This window comes from Schistocerca piceifrons, chromosome 8 (genome assembly GCF_021461385.2).
Source record: "Schistocerca piceifrons isolate TAMUIC-IGC-003096 chromosome 8, iqSchPice1.1, whole genome shotgun sequence".
Taxonomy (NCBI): Eukaryota; Metazoa; Arthropoda; class Insecta; order Orthoptera; family Acrididae; genus Schistocerca; species Schistocerca piceifrons.
In genome coordinates, this window is record NC_060145.1 from 279,954,170 (window position 1) to 279,977,951 (window position 23,782).

At 38.6% G+C, this 23,782-nt stretch overlaps 1 protein-coding gene across 1 annotated transcript in view; it reads right to left on the reverse strand.

Annotated features, from left to right (window-relative positions):
* LOC124711575 (cubilin-like) overlaps nucleotides 1–23,782 on the reverse strand; it is a gene marked incomplete in the record, with an annotated part of 644,865 nt that overhangs the window by 402,455 nt on the left and 218,628 nt on the right. The window contains 2 exon segments of the mRNA XM_047241722.1: nucleotides 6,397–6,514; nucleotides 16,898–17,065. Of these exon segments, the coding sequence (XP_047097678.1) occupies nucleotides 6,397–6,514; nucleotides 16,898–17,065 (286 nt within the window).

Sequence of the window (23,782 nt, forward strand, 5' to 3'; positions counted from 1 at the left end):
AAAAAAAAGTCAACTGATAGGCAACTTAATGTAATTTCTATTTAAATATGGGAGCATCAAGTGCTTGGATCTATTCATTGCTTTTACACAGAACCACAACTTCCTAAGACCTCGTTTGTCTTTCATCAGTATCGATCCACCACAGCATTTGGGGGTTACAGTACTAAGTTACGACACCTGAAGATTGGCGTATAAGAGTCCGAAACTGGCCGTGTGTTAAATAAAAGGACCTTACAACTGTAGCAATATTTTTAACCTATGGTACAATGCTCAGTTGCGGATGTTCCTCCGACATGATTGCTTGTTCTTATACATAGTGCTGTAATACTGAATAAGACAGGAAACACAGGCACAACATTATGATTATTATTTATTTATTTTTTTCCATTTAGCTGTACATACCTGTTATTAAGTGCATTTGTGGGTCATGATGTACAAATCTGTTAGAAAATGGTTCAAATGGCTCTGAGCACTGTGGGACTTAACATCTATGGTCATCAGTCCCCTAGAACTTAGAACTACTTAAACCTAACTAACCTAAGGAGATCACACAACACCCAATCATCACGAGGCAGAGAAAAAAGCTGTTAGAAACAATTGTAAACAATAATATGTACATTGGATAAATGATATAACTGTGTAGTTGGGTGTTGAGTAACTCAAATCTTATGTATTTCAGATACTGTACCACATGGTTCCCTCCTGCAGAACACAGTTATTCAAAACTACCACTAATTTCTAGATTCTAATAAGGCTGATTAGTGCAGTAGATTTAAGATATACAAATATAGGCTTGATCTTTTACTAGAAAAGTTTTTAATGGCCAACACAATTGAACTTGACAAAGAGTATTGAAGAAAGAAGTCTACCTTCCATAGAAATAATTGGCTGAACTGTATATGAATGTGATCTTCAAGATGTTGATTGCAACACAAGAATCGAGTCTCGTTCATCCATGGTAGATAGTGTGCTGCCTCTGTGAATGTCATAATTAAATCCAGAGTCATAATCCATCAATCCAAGTGCTCTAGCTTTTGTGCAAGCCCACTGTCTCACATCAAAATCATACACAGCCATGGAATTAGCCCTTGCCTCTTGAAAAGTAGACCAAACATGCTCTGATAAGACCTTGAATTTCTCATGTTTTGTCCCTTACTGTTCATAATATCACAAAAATGATACATTATTCCTGTCCTTGACTCTTCTGAAGTGATGCATACACTGATCAGCCAGAACATTATGACACCTACCTAATGGCCGGTATGTCCACCTTTGGCACAGATGACAGTGGCAGTGCATTCCGGCATGGAAGTAATGAGGCCTTGGAACATTGTTGGAGGGAGTTGGCACTACAACTGCACACACAAAACACTTAATTTCCATAAATTCCAGGGAAGAGAGTGATGTGGTCTGACATCACGTTCACTCACAGTCCAGATGTGTTCTATTGGGTTAAGACTGATGAGTTTGGGGGAGAGCACATCAACTAGAAATCATCACTGTGTTCCTCAAACCACTCCATCACACTTCTGGCATTGTGATATGGCACATTATCTTGTTGAAAAATGCCACTGCTGTTGGAAAAGATGATCGTCATGAAGCAGTGTAGGTGTTCCACAACCAATGTATGATACTTCTTGGCCATCATGGTGCTTTGCACAAATTCCACTGGACATCATGGTGCTTTGCACAAATTCCACTGGACATATGGACGCCCACATGAATGTTCCCCAGAGCATTATGGAGCTGCCGCCAGCTTGTCTCCATCCCACTGTACAGGCATCAAGGGGTTGTTCCCCTGGAAGACAATGGATTTGCGCCCTCCCATCAGCATAATGAAGAAGGTATGGGAATTCACTAGACCATGCGTTGCTCTGCCACTGTGCGAAGTCCAGTGCTGATGGTCAAGTGCCCATTTCAGCCATAAATGCCAATGTCATTGCATTAACATCGGCACACACATGGTTTGTCGGCTGTGAAAGCCCATCGTTAGGAGTGTTCAGTGCACTGTCTGTTCAGACAGACTTGTACTCTTCTAAGCATTAAGGTCTGATGTTACTTCTGCCTGTCCTCTTTTGCAAGTCTGCCCAGCCTATGACATCTGTAACGAGTTGTGGCTGTCAACCATATGGCATCTGGATACAGTTTCACCTTGGTTTTGCCACATGTTAAGACACTCACCACAGCACTCCTCGAACACGCAGCAAGTTGGGCAGGATTTCAATGATGGAAGCATCTTCAAGTATCTTGACCAAACCAAAGATAAGACATCCTATGAAACTTTGCTAAATACCTTCTCTGAAAACTACCTAGAATATATAGCCAGTAAACCCAAGGTGGCAATACATTAGACCTAATGACAACAATGAGACCTGGCATCTTTGAGGATGTCCACATCGAAACTGGTATCAATGGCTATAATGCGGTTATGGCAACAGTGATTACCAAAGTACACAGGACAACTACAACATGCAGAGAGATCTCTAAGTTCAGTAAACTAGAGAAAAAAATCGGTAGTGGTATATCTCAATGAGGTAACTTGAAATTTTCAGCACTGGCAGGAGGATGCAAAGGGATTGTGGCTCAATTTTAAAAGAAAAGTAGACCATGGACTTGATAGATATGAACCCAGTAGAACAGTTCATAATGGGAGGGAACCTTCATGGTATACAGTCACTGTAAATAAACTTGTAAAGAAAAAGAGATTACTGAGTAGAAAGTGTAAAAGTTAGTGTCCAGTCCCTAATGAATGAGACAGGAACTGAAACTGAAGGAAGCAAAGCAAAATCCAAAATGCTTAACTCTATTTTCAAATGATCCTTTAGAAAGGAAAATCCAGGAGAACTGCCCCAATTGAATCTTCATACCACTGAAAAGATGAATGAAGTGAATATTAGTGTCAGTGGTGTAGAAAAACAGCCGAAAATTTAAAAAAATTGTATTGAATTGGAATCCCTGCTAGATTCTTTACTGAATTTGTGGCTGAGTTAGCTCATTTGCTGATTATAATCTACTGTAGATATCTCAAACAAAAAACTGTGCCCAGTTCTTGGAAAAAGGCACAGGTCACACCCAACTTCAAGAAGGGTAGTAAAAGTAGAAGTGATCCAAAAAACTACTGTCTAATACTCTTGACATGAATTCATTGTAGAACCTTAAAACATATTCTGAGGTCAAACATAATGAGGCAGCTAGAACAGAGTGACCTCCTCAATGTCAACCAGCATGGATTTCGAAAACATTGATCACATGAAACTTAACTTGTACATTTCTCACATGATATACTGACAGCTTTGTATCAAGGCAACCATGTAGATGTATTTCTTGACTCCTGAAAAGCATTTGACTCAGTACCACATCTACACTTATTGCCAAAAGTATGATCATATGGAGTAGGTGTAGAAGTAACTTCAAGTGTGCCCCAGGGAATTATGTTGTGACCCTTGGTGTTCATGCTATATATTAATGACCTTGCAGACAATATTAATAGTAAAATCAGGGTTTTTGCAGATGATGCACCTATATGTAATGAAGTACTATCTGAAAGAAGCTGCATATATATTCAGTCAGATCTTGTTAAGATTTCAACATGGTGCAGAAACTGGCAACTTATTCTAAATGTTCAGAAATGCAAAATTTTGCACTAGGTGATGACTTAGGTTTATTGGTAAAATATCAGGGAAGTGCAAGCAGTCTACAAAAGAGATTGCTTACAAATTGCTCATGTGAGCCATCATTAATCAATGAGTCACTGTTGCAATCGTCCAACCCATACAAATATTTGGGCGTAACACTTTGTAGGGATATGAAATGGAATGATCACATAGGTTCAGTTGTGAGTAAAGCAGGAAAGTAGGTGGTGACTTAGGTTTATCGGTAGAATATCAGGGAAGTGCAAGCAGTCTACAAAGGAGAATGCTTAAAAATTGCTCATGTGAGCCATCCTTGAATATCGCTCAAGTGTGTGGGACTTGTACAAGATAGGACTAACAGGAGATGTTGAACATATACAGAGAAGGGCAGCACAAATGTCCACAGTTTCTTTAATCAAGTGTCAGAGAGGTACTGAAGGAACTGAACTGGAAGACTCTTGAAGATAGACATAAATTATCCCAAGAAGGTCTATTAACAAAGTTTCAAGAACCAACTTAAATGATTGCTCTACGAATATACTACTAACCCATACATATCACTCACATAGGGATCACGAGGATAAGATTAGAACATTTATTGCATGCACAGAGGCATTCAGACAATGATTCCTCGCACGCTCCATACCTGAATGGAACAGGTAGGAACCCTAACTGGTGCAATGGGATGTTCCATCTTCCATGCACCTCATGGTGGATTGCAGAGTATAGATGTAGATGTAGATGCAGATAGTGTTTGCAATGTCTCTTTCGTCTTCACATACTTCTGGTATGAAGACAGTAATTTGAGTGGTGTAAAACCTGTAAAACCTTGTTGGCGTCAATTCTCATTGTGCTCCACACAATCATAAATACAAAACATCCACTTCCAGTTCACATCACTCACACACAAATACTATAGAGTTGGAATATACTTCTTGTGCACTGCCAAAGTACTATGCTAGTGTGGATGGATTACCTGCAACTGACATTCTGTAACAAACTAATTAGAATGGGCAGCTAAAATGTATGTTACTGACATCTAGTGGATCAGTTACAACTATGTACAAAACATGAGTTAAATGCCTGTGAGACACTTCATGATTTTACCTTGTATTTTGGTGCAATCAGATTTATCTGATTAATCTAAATCCCACTCCTGTTACTTTTGTCCATGTGAAGTTGATGGTGGCTTACATTTTCACCTGATGACCTAAGATTTCTGCGTATCCTTTGTTAGTCTTAGCTATCTGCTGATAAGTATTTCACACATTGTGGAACATTTCCCAGCTTTTAACTTTGGGTTTCAACCATCTCTCATGTTACCAGTACTTTATGGGACCAGGTGCTTTCTTGAAGAGATTTCATTTCTGGAACTTCACTGTAAATGCTTCAGCAGTTAACAAGTATTTAATATTCCCTTTCTTCATATTCAAATCTGACTAATCATAACAATTTGTTACTCAGAATTTTCTTCCAGTTGTGCAGGAGGTGAGAGGGAGGAGGAAGGAGGAAAACAAAAACAACCAAGTAACATACATGTGTTCATTAGCATTAACATTAAACAATTATACATATCCTGTAATATATATAAATACAAAGATGAGGTGACTTACCGAACAAAAACGCTGGCAGGTCGATAGACACACAAACAAACACAAACATACACACAAAATTCAAGCTTTCGCAACAAATTGTTGCCTCATCAGGAAAGAGGGAAGGAGAGGGGAAGACGTCTTCCCCTCTCCTTCCCTCTTTCCTGATGAGGCAACAATTTGTTGTGAAAGCTTGAATTTTGTGTGTATGTTTGTGTTTGTTTGTGTGTCTATCGACCTGCCAGCGTTTTTGTTCGGTAAGTCACCTCATCTTTGTATTTATATATAATTTTTCCCACGTGGAATGTTTCCTTCCATTATATTGATATCCTGTAATATAGTTGTACCACATCATTTTGATAATACAACTGTTCAAATAATCTATGGAAAATGAAACTAACTAACTAGCATGCACTGTCAATAGAAAGACTATTTACCAAGCACACATTTCACATATAATGTGCCACCCAAGTGACCATTTACAGTGTATGGTGCAAACACGATATATGCAGAGTATCTCTATAAACCACCACCCTGCAGTGGAAGTCAAGGACTTTAATGATAACCTTATCATGGAGCTAACAAAACTTATGGGTCACATCCTCCATTTGGCTCCATACCAGAGATCACCAATCAGTTATCATAATGATTACAAAAATCAACAACTGCAGTGAAATACCACAAGTGAAGTTAGGCATGTTAACCACTCCTGCCAGTCTCCACCAAGAACTAAAAACTGTCTGCAATACCAGGCAACAGATGCCATTGGTGTCAACTTGAGTGACTGTAACCTGTGTTTTTAATTCAGCAATTGTCACTTGCACATGCACAAATTTTTGGAGTTGGCAGTCATGTGTTCATGACATGAGCTTTCTTGTGTGTATAAATGGTGTTTGTTTCTTTGAATTGAATTGAATTGAATTTCTCTTTTGCTGATGAATACTGGAGCTGAAAGCTTTATATAAGTGTCTTTTAATAGCGCCTGTCTTCAACTTCACATATCTTCTTTATCATAAGTAGCATTCTATCTTTTCCTACATTGTTGATTAAATTCAAACTGTACCTGATATTCCTACCTGGAGTTTCCATAAATGAATAATTAACAGTCATTCAGTGGAAATTTCTTTAAAAAATAAAAATTGATATTGAATATAATGATATTATCTACCCACCAGGTGATGCACCAACAATTGTCCATGTACAGTTGCGACTAGCATGTGGTGAAGCATTGATAAAGTCCTCCAGTGAAATTTGACCAGCATCTTCAGTCACAATTCTTGCACCACACATCTAAAATATGAGACTATGTTATTTTCATTGAACTCACTGCAAATATTAAAAATATCATAATATCAACAACGCTAGAAAAAAGATAATTGTTACTCACCCTAAAGATGACATGTTGAGTTACAGACAGGCACAATGAAAACACCATTACACATTTACCTTTCGAACAAGGCTTTCTCCAGAAAAATGCATTCTCATCAGAGCTGCCAGAGATGGTGGTCTTGTACATGTGATGTGTGCTTGCTTGTGCGAATGAATGTTCATATGTTTTCTTTTCTGAAGAATACTTTGGACAAAAGCTAAATGTGCAACAGTCTTCTCATTCTGCTTGACTGCAACTCAACATTTCATATTTACAATGACTGGCAGTCTATCTGTCTCCTAATATTACTAATATACCAACCTAGAGTTTCCATTCTTTAGAAATTGTAAGATCATAGGTTATATGTTACCACATTTTGCAAAGAAGAACACATTTTTCTTCCAGAATAAGCCAAACAGAAAACAGCAACAACCAGACAGACACAAAGATCCAATGAAACAGCCTCATCAGGCAGAAGTGAGGTATACAGATTATGAGACTTTGTTTCAGAACAGGGAGGTATACCTAATGTAATTAAGTAACAAGTTCAGTGTCTTTGAAAGTACTGGTTATACAGACATAAGCAAACAAGGAAATTGTTTAACTTAAAACTACTCATGCAACAGAAAATATAAAAGAAGAGAAACTCACAAGTCGAATGAGGTAGCATTACAGAAAAGGCAGTATTTTCAGGCAAATAATAATACAAACAGGGCAGAATAGGTGGAATTAAATAAAATTATTTTGAACATTTACAATCTGCCAACATTTCAGAACAGCCATAGAACTTAGATTCAGCACATCGATCAGTATCAACTAGTGGCTGTAAAAGAAGGCAGTATCAACTAGTGGCTGTAAAGGAAAACCCCAAAAATAAATGGCACAATGGAAAGTGGGTAATACACTCTTAGTAAAGCTAACAATCTCAAAACTTATTACGAATAAAGCTCAATCCTGTTATTAATTCCTATTATGTAATCTAGTTTATTTGCGGTTCTCCCATCAGTTATACTTGATACTATCATGTAATCTAGTTTGTCTGTGGTTCTCCCCTCAGTTATACTTGATAATCTTATCTTCTAAAATTTTCAAGTTAGAGTTCTGGTGTTTAAACTAAATGCAAAAAAGACACAATCTTACTCTTAATAGCTCATCAGAAATTAATAAGTTCAGATTTCTGCAAACAATGCCTCATAGTTTGCTTGACAGTATTTCAATATTTTTGTATTGTATTGTTTATTATCTCTATTATATTATTGTATTGTACCAGTTTTGAATCATTCATCTACCATGTGTAATATACCAGTATGTATTGTATTGTATGATACCTATATTGTATCTGCTTTGACTCGTTCCACATCCACGCATAGCCATGCCATACTGGATGTATGGAATATGTATCTCAAATAAATAAAATAAATAAAAGTTAAGAATCTGGGAGTAACTTTGGATGACCATCTCAACTGGGCAGAGAATACAGTCACAGTGTGCCGGAAGATGTCCGCTTGACTCTATGCTCTCAAAAAGTTTCAGAACGTATTTCCATAGGACATGAAATGCCAGCTCATGCACCGGCCATTGTGGCTGAGTGGTTCTAGGCGCTTCAGTCTGGAACCGCACTGCTGCTACAGTCGCAGGTTTGAGTCCTGCCTAGGGCATGGATGTGTGTGGTGTCCTTAGGTTAGTTAGGTTTAAGTAGTTCTAAGTCTAGGGGACTGATGACCTCAGCTGTTAAGTCCCATAGTGCTTAGAACCATTTGAACCATTTTTGAACCAGCTAGTGAAAGCATTTGTTCTACAGGACCACCACTATTGTGATGTAATTCAACATGGCATGAGTAGTGCAAACAAAAGACGACTAGAACTAACCATGAATGCCTGTGTGTGTTACACTTGCAACATTTGCTGATATGATCATGTTAGTGTTTCACACTCCCAGCTAGGGTGGCTGCAGCTACACAAATTGCATGACTACCACACTCTATGTCTACTTCACTGGCTCCTTGTTGCACAAACACCCCAGTACCCTGCTTCAAAGATTAAACACCTTTCATGCCATCATAATCAAAACACGAGGTCACTTTTATTTGGTATCCTAGCTGTGTCCACTCACAAAACAAAAACATTTGCAAACTATTCCTCTGTTGCCGCTGTCCACCTCTGGAACAAACTGCCCCTTACTTTGTACAAAATTCAATTCCCTGCTGCTTTTAAGAAGTTGAACCATTTTCTACTGTCATCCTCATAACATTTTCCACAAAATTAAATGTACAAGGCCAATCTTCCCATCTGTCAAATAGCAAAGTTAGTGTCTCCTATCTTGCTCCTTTCTCTTCTTCCCCTTCTTCTATCTCCATTAGTTACGCAATCTTCTTTTCCCTTATATTCCCTTAACTGTGTTTCATCACATGCCTAATCTTCTCCTCCCTTCACCATCAGTTTCCCTCATACCCACTGCTGCTAGCACTCCTATCTAAAATCTGTGTTTATCATAATGTATATTTATTGCAGTACTTATCATCAATGAACGTATTTTTCCAATTGTACCTTTATAATTGTTTATTTTATTAGATGTAGTTTTAACGTGCCTACCAAAACATATGAATGCAAAATATGAAGGGAGCCTGGTTAGATGTAAGAGAGAGCCTGATGATCCTAATCTTATCAGGTTAAATAAATCAATAAAGAAATAAAAATCAATAAATAAATATAATATCAGCATCACTTCCAAATCACCACTCACTGACTGAGAGTAATGCCAATAGGATAACAATATGACTATGCAATTATCTTCCATAGCCATCAAGTAATACGGTCACTACCCTATCCCATTCCATGAGAAGGACTCATACAGATATCAACAGACTTGATCCCATATACATAATGTAAATGCTCAAATTTATAACCAACCCACTTGTATTAATCGGACATTTAATATTTTGAAAAAAAAAAAAAAAATGTATTCATCAATTGCTCTTTTGTATTTATTTAACACCATGACCAGTTTTGGCTCCCAAGGCCATTGTCTAATGGTACATGTCAGGCATCCTGAGAGGGTACAAGATGACTGTGCCCTCCCAGGACACTTGACATACAGGATGGTTTAAGTAAACTTTCATTACTTGAGCGAATGTAGACAGAAAACTATTTACTGTACAGATACCCAACTTTATACAAGACTGTGTGCTGAAGTATTTGCATCGTTTGTAGTGTTAACATCATTACTTGGTGTCAGACGCATGTGCTGGTATGATGACATAAAGGATGAAACACAAGCATCAGTGTGCATTACAGTTGCAGACCATCAACATGGGCCTGGAGAAGGTTTGCAAACCTTTACCTGTGAAGCTGTTTTACCAAAACAACAAAAGTAGTGCTGCTGCTTTTTGTAATTATGAACACATGAAAGAAATATGGAATGATATCTTACAGTACAGGGGTTGAGGAACATGTTTCAGAAGTTCAAATTAACTGGGGATTTGGGAATTACTCATAGATTTGGGAATTACTCATAGAGAAGTCTGACGGCCAACTGTGCAACAAATTGTTGAACAAGTTACTACTGTCATATGGCTCAGAATGTTGGATGCAATTTGCAAACTTCAAGCAGTGCACGAGTTGTGTCACGAAGCTAAACATTCCACAGTCCACAATTCGAAAAGTGCTGTGAACAACAGAGAAATTGTAACCAGGTTGTTGGGGATGCACACAGATGTTACACACTGAGCAACGTCTGTAACCCGGAATGTACACATGGTATGCAGTTAAAAACTGTTGCTCTCTCATGGGGAATTACAACGTGTTTCTTTCAATGGTTTATTTGTTATTTCTCTTCCTCATAGCCTTACAAATGTTTCCACAAAGTTGGATAATGGCCTTGGGGGCTGAAATCACTTGTGGTTTCAAATAAACAGAAAATGAAACTGGCACGGACATTTTCTTCAAATTCATTATCACAGTTGGAGAACTGCCAGCAAGATGTTCACATGATGGACAAGAAATTACTTAATATATTTTTTTTTTTACACAATTAATATGGTTACCTAGCACCAGCCACCATTGGCCTCATCATAACTAGATAAGAAAAAGTACCTATTTTACTTTATCAGCTATATGCATAGGGAATAACATAAAAAAGTAAAATGAAAAATAATTTTCATGCTGAAAGTTTCATAGGGTTCCAAAGTAACACTCTGCCAAACTGGATTAAACACAGGGAGCAAGTATTATATAAGGGCTATTACTCCACTCCTTATGTGTACACATGGGATGTCTGGGCACTGAGTTGGTGAAATTTACAGTAATGGTTTACTTAAAAACTCTTCCTTTAATTAAAAGAAGTTGTATATCTATTTTAACATACCTTTACAAAAAAGATATGCTAAAATTTCAAAGCAAAATTTTGTGACAAAGATTGAGACAAAACCTTAAAATACTTAGAAACAGGAAATTTACCCAGAAATGTGGAGTGCATGTTTTCAACAGGATCATAGTACATGTTGTGAATAACATTAAATCAGTAATGGGAAGGGAGTTGGATGTGTTGATGTTTGGCTGCTAGGTGAGCCTTATGTGCTGGCTTAATTTGTGTTCTAGGTGACAATCAGTCAACCAGGGGGCATCACTATGTCAATTGTTTCCACAGTCAACAGATGAAAGGGAAGCTGGAGACAGCGCATACCAGCCACAGTAAACATCTCAACAGACAGCCATATTCATGAAAACAAGCACTGATGGAGAATTCATTTTGTTCCCAAAGTAGCTCTTCAGGATCCTTATGGAGAAATCATTTTGTTTCCACAGTAGGTTATCAGGATCCTTCCTTTTTTACCATACAAATTTCAATTTCTTATATAATATCGGAGTGTCTACTCTTGCTGATTTTACATTAAATTTGAAGATCTTCTTTAATAGTGCCAACATTTATGTGCCTCCTTTTGCATGTGTAAACCCTTTACAGACATGCTGAATAATCTGTCGCTTTGGCAAATGTATCTTTTGTAACACTCATAGCATAATATTTTATGAACCTCATTTTTTCAAAGTTTCCTGTTTTGAGTGGAAGAGAATGTGGAACCTTGATTTTCAGGTTTTTGGTTGTTCTGAAAGCAATGACTTTTTATCTCATTAACTTCACTTTTTGTTTGATTACATGGGCTCTTTTAGCTGGTTTTCTTTGTAATTTTAATTGAATATCTCATCTTCTATTTTCGTTTCATACCCATTGCTGACAACAATTTGCTGCAAAATACTCATTTTCCTTCCTATTTCTGGTTGGTCAAATGGTATCATTAATATTCTATGGATCATCAGTTAGAGTGAGCATTAATAGCATCATGGGCACAGACGGGTTTCCTGTACAGTTGAAAACTGTGTGCCTGTGCACAAGGAGTGGAATAGTATACCTCACATATAACTTTCATTCAGTGTCTTATCCATTATGAAAAAGTATTACCTAGCTGTTGCTGCTTTTAGTTGGTATGGAAAATAATTTCCATGTCACTTTTTGTGTTCTCATACATAGTAGTAGTACTACTACCTGTTTAGCAAAAGTGACAAAAAGCAGATTTCAGAGTACCTGATGGCTCAACACAAAAGTTTTGTCTCAAGTACAGATAGTGTTGAGGATCAGTGGACAAATTTCAAAACCATCGTACAATATGAATTAGATGAGTATGTGCCAAGCAAGATTGTAAGAGATGGAAAAGAGCCACCATGGTACAATAACCGAGTTAGAAAATGGCTGCGGAAGCAAAGGGAACTTCACAGCAAACATAAACATAGCCGAAGCCTTGCAGACAAACAAAAATTACATGAAGCAAAATGTAGTGTGAGGAGGGCTATGCGAGTGGCATTCAATGAATTTGAAAGTAAAGCTCTATGTACTGACTTGGCAGAAAATCCTAAGAAATTTTGGTCTTACGTCAAAGCGGTAGGTGGATCCAAACAAAATGTCCAGACACTCAGAGACCAAAATGGTACTGAAACAGAGGATGACAGACTAAAGGCCAAAATACTAAATGTCTTTTTCTAAAGCTGATACACAGATGAAGACTGCACTGTAGTTCCTTCTCTAGATTGTCGCACAGATGACAAAATGGTAGATATTGAAATAGATGACAAGGGATAGAAAAACAATTAAAATCGCTCAAAAGAGGAAAGGCCGCTGGACCTGATGGGATACCAGTTTGATTTTACACAGAGTACGCGAAGGAACTTGCCCCCCTTCTTGCGGTGGTGTACCGTAGGTCTCTAGAAGAGTGTAGTGTTCCAAAGGATTGGAAAATGGCGAAGGTCATCCCCGTTTTCAAGAAGGGATATCGAACAGATGTGCAGAACTATAGACCTATATCTCTAACGTTGATCAGTTGTAGAATTTTGGAACACGTATTATGTTCGAGTATAATGGCTTTTATGGAGACTAGAAATCTACTCTGTAGGAATCAGCATGGATTTCGAAAAAGACAATCGTGTGAAACACAGCTCGCGCTATTCATTCACGAGACTCAGAGGGCCATAGACACGGTTCCCAGGTAGAGCATATCGACTGTCAGACCAATTGTGTGATTGGATTGAAGAGTTCCTAGATAACAGAATGCAGCATATCATTCTCAATGGAGAGCAGTCTTCCAAAGTAAGAGTGGTTCCACGTGTGCAGCAGGGGAGTGTCGTAGGACCGTTGCTATTCACAATACATAAAAATAACCTTGTGGATAACATCGGAAGTTCAATGAGGCTTTTTGCGGATGATGTTATACTATATCGAGAGGTTGTAACAATGGAAAATTGTACTGAAATGCAGAAGGATCTGCAACGAATTGACGCATGGTGCAGGGAATGGCAATTGAATCTCAATGTAGACAAGTGTAATGTGCTGCAAATACATAGAAAGAAAAATGCTTTATCATTTAGCTACAATATAGTAGGTCAGCAACTGGAAGCAGTTAATTCCATAAATTATCTGGGAGTAGGCATTAGGAATTATTTAAAATAGACTGACCATATAAAATTAATCGTCGGTAAAGCAGATGCCAGACTGAGACACATTGGAAGAATCCTAAGGAAATGCAATCCGAAAACAAAGGAAGTAGGTTACAAGTCACTTGTTCGTCCACTGCTTGAATACTGCTCACCGGTGTGGGATCCGTACCAGATAGGGTTGATAGAAGAGACAGAGAAGATCCAACGGAGAGCAGGGCGCTTCGTTACATAATTATTTAGTAATCGATAAAGCATTACAGAGATGATAGATAAACTCTAGTGGCAGACTCTGCAAGAGAGATGATCAGTAACTTGGTATGGGCTTTTGTTGAAGTTTCAAGACCACACCTTCAAGCAGTATATTGCTCCCTCCTACGTATATCTCGCAAAGAGACCATGAGGATAAAATCAGAGAGATTAGAGCCCACACAGAGGCATACCGACAATCTTTCTTTCCATGAACAATACGAGACTGGAATAGAAGGGAGAACCAATAGAGGTACTCAAAGTACCCTCCGCCACACACCGTCAGGTGGCTTGCGGAGTATGGATGTAGATGTAGATAAAGTAAAATTGATAAATTTTTCTCTTTCTTGTCTAGTTATGATGATTGCTTGTAATGGTTTATAGCATTTAATGGCATGCAACATGTTTTGTGGTTGAGTCAAAGAAAATACTCTCTAAGACAAAAAAAGAATTACCAGAATGGGACAGAAATTGGTAGATGTGGCATCCAAGTAAAGGCAAACAAATGATCACAATTCCAGAAAAATTGGCTGATTTATTCAAGAGAAAGAGCTTCACAGTAGAGAAAGTCAGAACATGTTGGTCCACCTCAGGCCGTAATGCAAACAGTTCTTCAAATTGGCATTGTTGTTTGATATCCTCTTGAGGGATATTGTACCAAATTCTGTGCAACTGGCACATTACATTGTCAAAAACCCATGCCTGTAATGCTCCAAATGTTCTCAATTGGGGGGGGGGGGGGGGGGGAGGGGGGGATCTGGCAACCTTGCTGGCATTAGAATGTCTCATAGTGTGTGTGTGGGCATTATCTTACTGAAATGTAAATCCAGAATGACTTGCCATGAAAGGCAACAAAATCAGGTGTAGAAAATCGTTGACATCCTGCTGTGCTGTAAGAATGCAATGGATGAAAACCACAGGTTGATATCTCACTGCAGTCCTGAGCATTTCCACATGTCTTCAGCTTGGAATCTCACTGACTGGAGGGAGAAGTCCTACTTCGAAATGAGACCCTATGACCAGTGAACCTGTGTCCGGAAATGCTCCAAACAGCAATAGGATACCAACCTGATTGCCACCCACCATACAGCCCGATGACCAGGAGTCTTGCGGTCTGTACAGTTAAAATCAGACACAGTACTTACTTTTTCTGCTACATCTCATATCTGCACCTGCTGGACCTACTTTCTCTCTTCTCTCAACATAAGACCTCCATATTCATTCAGTGCAGCATTAAACTACATTCACCAAGGAACTTCACTTAGACACCTCATACATTTTGAAGATACTTTTACTTCTGAATATTTCACCCATCCAAGAATGCTATGCTGTGTTCTATCTGCAAAGAAGTCTTCAACTCAGCTACAAGTGATCAGGCATTGTGATTTGATGCAACTCTTGTTACGTGACTGCCAATACCAGTTACAATATCCAACCGTGAAGAGACAAAGCTGAAGAGCTGTGAACAGTTTAAGCTGCATGTGCCAAGTGCTACAGAAGTGGACAACAGGAGCGAATCCCCCCAAAACTAGAAATAAAATCTATTATTACAATTTGGGAATTGATTTGGAAGGAATTATATTCAAACTGAATCTCATTCGTATTTATTACTGTGTCTATTTTGTTTTACATTTTCTGTGACTTTCTTAATTCACTTAGGCAGAAGAACGGTCAGCATCTTTCCCAGTATTTCCTGCCAAAAACAAATGTATACAACCAAACTTGATAACAAGAAAAAATATCATTAACAACCCACACAAATCGCCGATAGATGATGACAACACAATTTTAGAAAGGCATGTGGCACATTGTATTTAGGGAAACCAGTGGTGAATGCAAATCAGAGGATCCTTGATTGCAAAAATCTCAGATGAATCCCATGACCCAAAACACAGACTTCAGCAGAATGGAAGGAAAGTTACATTTTATCTAAAAGGAACAGACCATCACCAATCTGATCAAAGATGTTTACACAGAATGCAACTAACGGTTTAGCAAGTGAGCAATTCACCACATGTTTTTATATGTAATGCATGTGTACATAACTATAATGTCTTTAAGAACGTTGTTAAAATTTCTGACAACCCTAGGTGGTCAGGTGTAATATGAAAGTGAAAAGGAGGTGCAGGCTGACATCAAATGAATAAAAATGAAGGATATAGAAAAATATTGAAAGTTTAAGGAAAAAAAGATTTGATTTGGGACACATATAGCACTATTAATTATGGAATGTAAAATTGCAAGACATGGCTAGAAACAAAAACACCGAGTATACGAAGTTGATGCCTTTGGTATATGAAGCTGCTTCAAAACTCTCAGCTATGTAATTGAGGATGATGTCAAAAATATTGCTATGATTTCTAATATCCCCAGAAGATGTCCTTCCTATAGATCAACTTCACTTATGGCCTGCTGTTAAATATTTCTTCAACCATTGGTCACCTCAAAGTAAAAGCACGACCTTCTACCTATTCATTTAAATCAATTTCTTGTTCATCAGCAATTCTTAGCCCCCCACAAGGTACTCATATTGGAGGTGCATGATGGTTTCATAGCTTTGTTAACTTCATAAAGGATTTCCCAAAGTCCAGAAACCATTATATCATAATTTGGTGCTAACATAAAGACTACATTTATTTCCACCTTTCAGACTCAAGGTGCTGCTCCCTGAGTAGATGCAAACTGGTTAGCTAATGATAATATATGTATATCAGTTAAGTCCAGTACATTTTGAGACAAAGTGCAAAAAGCAATGAGTGCACAAAGCATAAAGCAACAGATGCAAACTGGTTAGCTAATGGTAATATATGTATATCAATTAAGTCCAGTATATTTTGAGACAAACTGCAAGAAGTAATGAGTGCACAAGGTACAAAGCTAATAGCAAATAAGTGCATCCAGCAGGTTTCTGGCATTTGCATGCTACAAAAGGAAAAAGATAATTTTAACAATACTTCACTAAAAGCAGCCAGTTTTCCATTGTTTGTTGTAATATTTATACAAAATATTTATATCATAGCTAGTAAGTAACTGTTTTTTTCAGTCCTACTGGACTTGTTGTTTCCTATTTTACTCACCACACTGTAATTTGCCAGAAACCCTTTTGAAGAGCGAGAACCATCACTCTTGAATCTTATCGTCATGCTGTTGGAGGTAGAAAGGTACCACGCTGGTTGTGGTGCACTAGAGCCACAGAGTTTTGCTAACATTTGCGTCTCATTGTCTGTTGATGAACCATCATAAATCTAGAAAAAATAATCATTATGATTACGGTCCTAAAAATTAAAAATATTAATTTACTGAACATACAGAAGGCAGGCTAAAGGAGTGTTTCATATATTTCATCATACTGCAGTGGAGCCCAAAAGAAAGGGCAGTACACTATATAGGATTTGACACTATGTTCCCTATGCTTCTCAAAAAGACGATCACTGAAGATACAGTGATATATTTCATATCCACGTACTGCTTGTACATGGAAGGAATAATCATTTATGAGTTAGATAAACCTTTTAGACAGACTGATGTTTCTGAAAAACGAAATGAACAGGCACAGTGCACCACAGTTTGAATTTAAACAACAATGTAGGAAAAGATAAATTGCTGCTTACCACAAAGAAAACAGACAGGCACAAGTAAAAGACACTTACATAAAGCTTTCAACCACAGTCTTCAACAGAAAAATAGAAACACACACCCTTTGTACATACAAGCAAGCACACCTCATGCACACATGACCTCTAAAGAGTTGGTGATCATGTGTGAATGAGGTGTGCTTGCTTGTGTGTATGAATGGTGTATGTTTGTCTTTTGCTGATGAAGGCTATGGTCGAAAGCTTTATGTAGATGTCTTTTAATTGTGCTTGTCAGAAACTTAATGTTGTCTTCTTTACAGAAGTAGCAATCTACCTTCTCCTGCATTGTTGATATTTCTCCCTGGAGTTTCCATTGTTTGAAAGTTTCAATTTACTGAACTTAATTTTTAGTAGTAGTAATTTACAAATTTTCACATTCTGCTTCTGGCTCTTTCTAGAAAACATATTTAAATGTTTATGTGTGCACAGAGTAAAAATATCAGTGTGGCATAAGGGAAATTTAAATACTGATGATCTGAGACATTTAAAGAAGAAACAACATAACATATTTTTGTCATTTGAATTTTTACAGTCATGAATACCCCTGCCAAGAATTACAGGGATTGAGAAGTAATACAAGAAATAAAATTTTAATTAATATCTCATTAGTGAGTAAACACATCAAAGAATATGTCGCAGATCAGTTATGAGATCAAAAAGCACCAAACACAGCATTGGCATGTATGAAGTGAAGAGTAAGAAACACACAAGTCACCAGCTTTCTTGCAGTAGAATCATTCATACAGTTAATAACTATTTTCCACCCTTGCAACAGAATTTCTGATCGTTAGCATGTGAGGAGCAAAGTATACAAAATACACATATTCATGAAAGAATGAATAAAATGAGAATTAAAGGAAAATTTACAGATAAGACTGTGGTTGATCTGTTCACACATAGGAAGACTTAAATGGATACCTACTTTAAAAATGTGTGATGATATCTGAACATCAAAATTAAAGTAATTAAAGACGTTAAAGTTTGTATGGGGATACAAGAAGAGCACTCAAATGAAAAACGTGAACATTCTGTGCATCCAGAGAACAATCAGAATAGAAAACCTCTGATTTAGTTTGCAAAAAGAATTAACATGACAGTGAAGGTGTGCACTGCTCACATCAGAAGCTATGTTTATAGTGTTTTAGGAAACTTCTGATAGAGTGTAATACTTTAGGAGTAATGGAGACCACTCAATGAAAAGAAGAAGCTTTGAGCCATTGACAGATACATACAAAAAAGAAAGAACACTTGCTAGCCTTCAGAGTAATCACTTTTTGAGAGAGAGTGCAAATACACACACACACACACACACACATGCATGCACGCACGCACAAATGCATACACACACTCATGCTTCAGCATGGTGCCCACTGGATGTGCAAAGCCAGTGCTGCAACTCGACAGGCGGACTAGGGCGGGGTGGTGGTTGTATTGGGTGAGGTGGGTAGATACAGAAAGAGGTGAAAGGCAGGGAGAGGGTCTGGAGGTGGGTAGTTAGAAGCTTGGAGGGAGGTAGCCAGTTTGCCAGCTGAGAATGTGGGAGGGAAGGGTGGCAGGCTTGGGCTAGGCATTCGATGCATAGTTGTCAGCAATGGTGGGGAGCAAAGCACACTGAAGATGATGTGTGGACATGAGTTGGGAGGGGGTGACAAGGTGTGGAGGGGATACTGTTGGATATAGGGCATGGGGACAGTGGGCTATCAAAGCTTGAGGCCAAGATGATTATGGGAGTGAAGGATGTGTTGCAAGGATAACTCCCATCAGTTCAGAGAGGCTTGTGGAGAAGGGAAAGATCCAGATGGCCCGGGTTCTGAAGCAGCCATTGAAATTGAGCAAGTTAGGCTCAGATGCAAGTTATGCCCCACCAGGTGATCAACTTTGTTCTTGGCAACAGTTTGATGGTAGCCATTTGCCCGGTTGGACAGCTGGTCGGTCATCACACCAACATAGAAAGCTGTGCAGCATTCACAGCAGATATGACATGGTGCTTTCACAGGGGGTCATAGCCTCTGAAAACATAGGATAAGCCTGTGACAGGACTGGAGTATGGAACACTGGGGAGGGGGACTGGGTAGTTCTTGCACTTTGGTCTTCCACTGGGATATGATCCCCAAGGCAAAGGGTTGGGAGTGGGAGTAGGATACGGATGGACCATGATGTTGTATAGGTTGGGTGTGCAATGGAACACCACTTTAGGAGGGGTGGGAAGAATCTTGTGTAGGATGTCCTTCATTTCAGGGCATAATGATAGATAATTGAAGGCCTACCATAAGATATGGTTAAGTTGTTCACGTCCAGGGTGGTAATGGCTGACTAAGGAAGGGGGGGGGGAGGAGGGAGGGGGTGCTCTGTTTAGCTTCTTGGGGTGGTGGGAGGAGCCTCATTATCATTCCAGACTGAAACAATTCAACCATATTCTTCATACGGACTCTTATTATTTATCGTCATGACCTGAAGTTAGGGACAACCTGCTCAAGATCCTTCCAATCACTTCTAAAGTGGTATTTTGTTGCTCACCTAACTTATTCAACATCCCTAGATCATTGTGCCACTTCCACTCCCTGTCCCTTACGAGAGGGATATTATCGCTGTTTAAGACCAAGGACAAGACTTGTTTGATACATCAATTCAGCACTTTATACTGCAGTCCTGTCACAGGCTTGTCCTCTCCCATCAGAGTCTGACCCACACTTCAAAGCAATCATGTCACATACCAACTCCGCAGCAAACACTGCATAGCATTTTATGTCAGTACAATAACTAACCACCTTACAAAAGGGTGAATGGCCCAGTGGCCAATGTTGATCACCCGGTGGGGCACAACATCCAGCTGAGCACACTATGCTCAATGTGAATGAGAGCTTCACAACCTGGGTCATCTGGATCCTTCCCTTCACCATCAGCTTCTCTGAACTACGAATATGGGATTTATCCTTGCAACAAATCTTTTGCTTCATGGCCACAATCTCTGATACCCCACTGCCCCCCCCCCCCCTTAAATACTTCCGTTTCCTCCACTCTGTCCGCCTCCCAATTCATGACCCCATTCACCTTCAGTGTTTGATGCTCCCCACTGGTGCCAACAACCATGCACAAGATGCCTAGCCCGTGCAAGTGCCACCCCTCTCTCCCACATTCACATCAGGCAAACTGGCTGCCTCCCTCCAAACCACTAGCCACCCACACCAAACTGCTCTCCCTGCCTCTCTCCACCTACCTAATCCATCCACATCCACTTCAAACCCCAACCCTACATAGTCCACCTGCCAAAATGCACACCACAATAGATGTGTGTGTGTGTGTGTGTGTGTGTGTGTGTGTGTGTGTGTGTGTGTGTGTGTGTACTTGTACTCTAGCTCAAAAAACGGTTACTCTGAAAGCTCGCAAGTTTTCTTTTGTTTGTCTGTGTGTGCCTCTTAACAACTCCTGTTTTGGGATGATCCTGTTTTGGATGAGTGGCCTCCTTTACTTCTAAAAAAAATTAAATTTAGAAACTTGTAAATCACTAGATAGGACCATAGTAAACCATATACAGCATTTTTATTCAGTAATGTACAACATCTACCCGACTATGATAGTATCGTTTTTCCCAAATTCATCTTTCAAAAATAAAGGGTCATATTACATTCCCAGATTAAACTATTCTGTTGAGTTCAATAATTTTATACTGTTTAATTGAGGCCATATGCAGACTTATTTTGAAGAATTTGGAAAGGTTGGATGGTGAACAGTGACGCCAGCTTGGCTGAATATGAGGGCAAATGTGGAAAGGCAATGGTGAGCGGTCAGCCAATTTCATTGTCATGCCAATGATCGGAATGAATCCCTTGTACCTTGAGTTCTTATGGACATCTAAAATGTTCAAACTGCAGTTTGCCTGAGTCCAGTTGTAATCGTAACTGAATTCACTTTAAAATTGTACAAATACTCAAGAACAGTATAAATTTCTCCAGAGATGGTAAAAGTCTACATAGGGGTCAGTGGCACATTTACATGTTTCATGCAGCAATGTTGTCAATGCTTGATGAGAGGTATAATGCAAATGGAAGAGGGTGTATCAGTTGATGATTCTATGCAGCCAATGTGAGAGCAGGAAGCAGATGACATGTTTGGAAGCAACAAACAAAGGAATATTGTCACAGTGTCATGCCTACATAAATGCAAAATACACTATGTACTCAGGAAAAAACAGCTGTGTTCTCAGGTTGCCCCCTCACCTTTGCCTTAGAAATTGTGACATAGTCCCAAGAAACAGCCAATTATATGTGACAACCAACATTATAAACTCGATTGTTGCTCTTACATAGAAACACATTCCTTCCTTTCTAACCCATCATTGGTTATGTGTATCTATCATTTCAAATAATTATGTTGGTGGTGGTGACTAAAAATAATGATAATACAGGTGACTGATTTAGAGAGTAAGCACTCAATAAATGGCATAAGTTCAGGATAGATATAATGTTAACTTTTTTGAGTAGATATTTTACATCAATAAAGCAGTTTGTGATTTTGATTAATCTGAATACATTAAAAATAAAATCTTCTTAAGGATCTTCTTAAAAATGCGGGTTGTCTTATATTCTCAGTTGTCTTGTAATCACGAAACTATTGTAAATAATCAATATTAGACACTAGAAGTCTATAAGATTCGTAACATGTTCTTGTTGGGTTCAGCTTAATATACAATATATCCATAATCAGAAATCAAGGAAAATACAGGATAAAGTGATGGTACATTGATTAAGTAAACATGGAACGACTGAAGTAACAGCACCAGCTGTACTTTCATTCTCAATCACCACAATCGTTCTTGGCCATCAAGATCAGTTTGAAGCAGTTTCTAAGCAATATAGAAAAACAAGCTACAATGGAAGTTATATGAAAAAGAAAGTAACAACAAGCCTAGTGAAATAAATAATGTTGTGTTTCAACTCCTCCACAATTCCAGAAAGTAACATATATTACATAATCTCATGAGCCTACTGTTGTAGGAGTACACAGTCTCACACTTATGTGCCATTACATATTCTCCCTAATAGTATTTTTGGCTAATAATAAGAGTGAATAACTGGTTGCCAGTAGACAATTGCCAAGGAACTGTAAATCCCCAGATGTCCAAAAGATAAAGTAATAGAATACCTCATTACCCACTCCACCCTATAATTTATCACAGTACTAGCTTGTTATTCACAGCATCACCCAAATGTGTGTGTATCACATGTAGTGCACACATCCATTCCTCAATGCACTCTCTGAACATCTCCTCTTCCTCCACTTTACATCCATCTTACCCTCCCCATTCTCTATCTACTCCTCCTCCACCCTTTCTCTGTCCACTCCTCTTCAACCTCTCTCTGTCCATCTACTCCTCCCCCTCTACATCTACATTATCCTCATCCCTCTCTCTGTTCATATCCCCCCCCCCCTCTCTTTGTCCATCTCCTCATTGCCCCCCCTCTCTCTCTGACCACTACCTCCTGCCCCCCCCCCCCTCCCCCCAAGATTAAGGTCCAGTTCTATTTGCCTGTGGTCACTAAAAATTTGGAATTGGTTTAAAACTGACACATCCCGCATAATTTGTTTGTCCTTTGACACAGCACAGTCAATATAATTTTTAATTTCATGTAATCCTATCTACGCCTATTTTCGGATTCGATTTTTCTTGAGAAATGTATGAATTTATTAATATAGCAGCTCCCAGCAGCCACTAGGCCAAGAGTCTCCCTAGAGGGAACAATTAACATCATTCATGGAATCGAATCCCAATTATCCCACTGAAGAGTCATTTCTCAACTTTGTTCCCATTTATGCATTAAAGTTGATTATTAGTATACTACAGTGTGAATTACTTCTGTTTAACAATCCTTGTAACTTGCCGTAAAGGTCTTCAATTTCTTCATCAAAGTTGCAAGGTTGTTGAAGCATAAACTTATACTACTTCCAGTGAGTAATTTTATTGGTTTTTAATACTATTCTTGTTCTTCTGCCTGAGATTCCTTCAATACCAGCAATGGTGTCTGCAATGTGGATTGGAGAGCTGCCCTTCTGTCTCTCTTCATCGAACTGAAGATTACTTGGGTCACTGCATCATAGGACTATATATTGTGTGAAGGGTTAAGGTGATGGATGGGACATAAGATAGGTGGAACATTTTGGGACACACTTTGTCTGTATCCTCTGCTGGGACCTGTATGGCTAAGGACAGCCTACTAATGACTATGCCACTGCCTGTGTAGCATCATGTGAACACTTAAAACTCTCACCAACATAGTCAATGCTATTATATAAAGAGTCAGCCCTGGACATGGACATATACATATATGA